At 41.1% G+C, this 2,876-nt stretch overlaps 1 protein-coding gene across 1 annotated transcript; it reads right to left on the reverse strand.

Annotated features, from left to right (window-relative positions):
- Positions 1-2,596: 2,596 nt before the first annotated feature.
- On the reverse strand, positions 2,597-2,800 carry PHACADRAFT_106986 (uncharacterized protein; the record flags this gene model as incomplete). The annotated part of the gene is made up of 1 exon (XM_007402037.1): positions 2,597-2,800. A coding segment is annotated over one exon (204 nt), but the record flags the coding sequence as incomplete, so codon positions are not given.
- Positions 2,801-2,876: the final 76 nt, after the last annotated feature.

The raw sequence follows: 2,876 nt of genomic DNA on the forward strand, positions 1-2,876 counted from the left end.
TGTAGACTCCATTGATTTCAAGCTTTTGCTGAAAGCATTCTTTTCTCCGTATCAGAATATAGCTTACTCTATAAATCTCCCATTATTCTTTTTGAGATCAAATTCCTTTAAGATCATGGTCCCAAGGTTTTTAACCTTTCAGATTTGCTTCCAAATTGCTTAAGATCATAAATCTAAGCTAACTTTGGATGTACTAGACCTTCACTTATATAATGCTCAGATCTTCTGCTGGCCATCTCAATTCATTTCACTTTCATGTTAAGACTGTCAGTGATAATCACACCCCAACAATAACTACAGCTAGAACAGCTCTGGCAGAGACTAGAACAGGCAACTACAAAAGGTAGGCAAGAATAACTATAGGCTGGAGCTAAGGCTTAACAGCAAGAGATAGTGATGTGCAGGCCAGGCCATAAAGCCTGCAAGCCCACCAAGCCTGGCAATGAGCTCAAGGCCAGGCTCAGAGTGTATTCAACTTAAGTCAAGCTCAATCCTGGCTTGAAAGCTCAGGCTTGAATTAGGCTTGGGTGCACTGGCTCTGTTACTATTTTCTGAGTTCAGAATAAGGTGAGAGCAATCTGATATATACATACAAGACAAGATATAGATATTCTAAACTCAACAGTTCTTGCCAAGCATGATTGTGCACCATTGTTTAGTGTCTGCTATAGGTGCACACTCATGGACTTTGTTGCAACTTAACTTGTTCTGCAAGTGTAGGCCTTCTGGAGGTTATAATTTGGTGAGTACATGCAGTAGTAATCTACTACATCCAAATATACTCTCCTTTAATAGCACTAGAACACTCATTGTAATGTGAGCAAGTTCAGGCTTAAGCCCATGGCTTGGACCAGATTTGGGCTTGGCTTAAGCTCAGAGCTCAGTTCAATGTCATCACAAGCTTAAGCCTGGGCTTTGAGCCCAAGCCAGACCTGCACATTACTAGCAAGAGACTAGGAGTGAAAGGAGCTGAACTTGTGAGGAGCAAGACAGCTAAGAGTGATGGTTGGGATAAAGACCAGCTTAAGGCTGGAGATCTTATTCCAGAAAGTCTGCAGCCCTATATACCTTACAGAATAAATACCATACAGTGTTACCTAAACACACTCTGACCTACTTCAAAGTTCTACATAGAAGCTGAGTCAGAGCTTAACAAAGCCTGACAAAATCTGACAATGCCCAACATGAGTCTGATAAAGCCCAGCTCATATAGGGGCTAAGTCTGGACTGAGTCTGATGCTGACTGGATTGATATAGGAGCTGGAAAGTTATGAGAGGAGGAAGAGGTAAAAATAGAAGAGATGTAGAGCAAAAACAAGCGAAAATAGGTGGAAATAGGTTAATTCATGACAAAGACTGATAAAACTTTGCTCAGAATTTGCTCAGAATTTGCTCAGAACCTATGCCCACTGTTTGAGCTTCTAATCTCAAAACTAATTTACTGTCCTTACAATGTTGGCTACAAATGTGATATAGTATTTTAATAGAACAAAAGGTTCCAGGTTGAGATCTCTCTCTCACACTCTTTCTCTCTCACATTTATTGTATGAGACTGTACAGATATAATAAACCACTTAGAAGCACAAAAGATCAGAGAAAGCCAAAGGCTGAGACACAAGCCTGCTATAAGGCAGAACATTCCTACATGTTATAAACCATCAAAGCCCTGGAATATGCTTCTAATACTGTGTAGTACATGTGTAATGATTCCCTAAAAGCTGTAGTAGCTCTTGAAAGGCTTTCAACTATCTTGTAAGTAACAGAAATCAGAACATGGCAGAAATAACATAAGTTTATGGTCTATAGCAGTCCAATCTTCTGTGAAACATACACCAAGGCTACATATGTGCATATATATAGACTGGGATGTATGGAAACCATAGAATGTAGAAGACAAGAGGAACTGAGTCAGAGATACTTGTCTCTGCAATTACAGCAAAGAAGTGTAGATTGTACTATTAAAGGTGGCTAAGCAGATATTAATGATACCTCTACATAGTTACCAATATGATAAGGAGTGTCTATGAATATTTCGATGAATTTGAAATGTGTATACAGTATGCAGTAGCTTGGCTAACCTTGAGAACACCAGCAAGGATGTTTGCGCTCATTTAGGCGCTATAAGCGCCGGTGTCGGGAACATCCGGACACATGAAATGGTGCTCTTGCATGTCACGGATTATATGCGTATTTTAGCGGATTTATCCGAAATATATCGGAAGGAAGACAGCCTTGTCATTCTAGACCATTTTGCTTGTGAGAGGTACATCCAAACCTTTACCATGCCATCCACCCCAAAAGAGGCTTTTATGCGACAGGGTTAGTGTTGCCACGGCTTGGCTGTGACTTGACTTTGGATGGCTTTTCCTTTTCGGGATCAGCCAAGTCAAGTCAAGCCGCAATGCAGCCGCGACTATAAGCAACTATGGCTGAGCAGCAGCTTGCAGCCGATCATCCCTCCCAAAAAGGAAGGTAGTTCACACCGGTACCGCGGAATTCTCGTAACATTGCTTGTCCTACTTGAGTGATGCTAAATATGAACTGATCTCCTCTGGAGACTCTTCTGCACGGCTCTCCAAGTCCTTGAGCTCCTCTTCTATGTCAAACCATGTGTGAAAGACAGAGAATGACCTTGCTTGAACCCAAACTTGAGAATTTGCAGTGCTTCCATGAGTTCTCCACTGATTTTGTTGCGCCGGCCTGTGACTGTTATCTTTCCAGATGAGAAAATACATTCACAGGGCACAGCAGAGGCTTGAATAGGCAGAATATCCATTGCAATGGCATAGATGGTTGGAAACCTGGTCTGAGATGCCTAAAATGTGAAGATAAATTAATATTTTGAAACAAATGGAGAGAAATGGAGAGAAAAATTA

This window comes from Phanerochaete carnosa, assembly GCF_000300595.1.
Source record: "Phanerochaete carnosa HHB-10118-sp unplaced genomic scaffold PHACAscaffold_16, whole genome shotgun sequence".
Classification (NCBI taxonomy): Eukaryota; Fungi; Basidiomycota; class Agaricomycetes; order Polyporales; family Phanerochaetaceae; genus Phanerochaete; species Phanerochaete carnosa.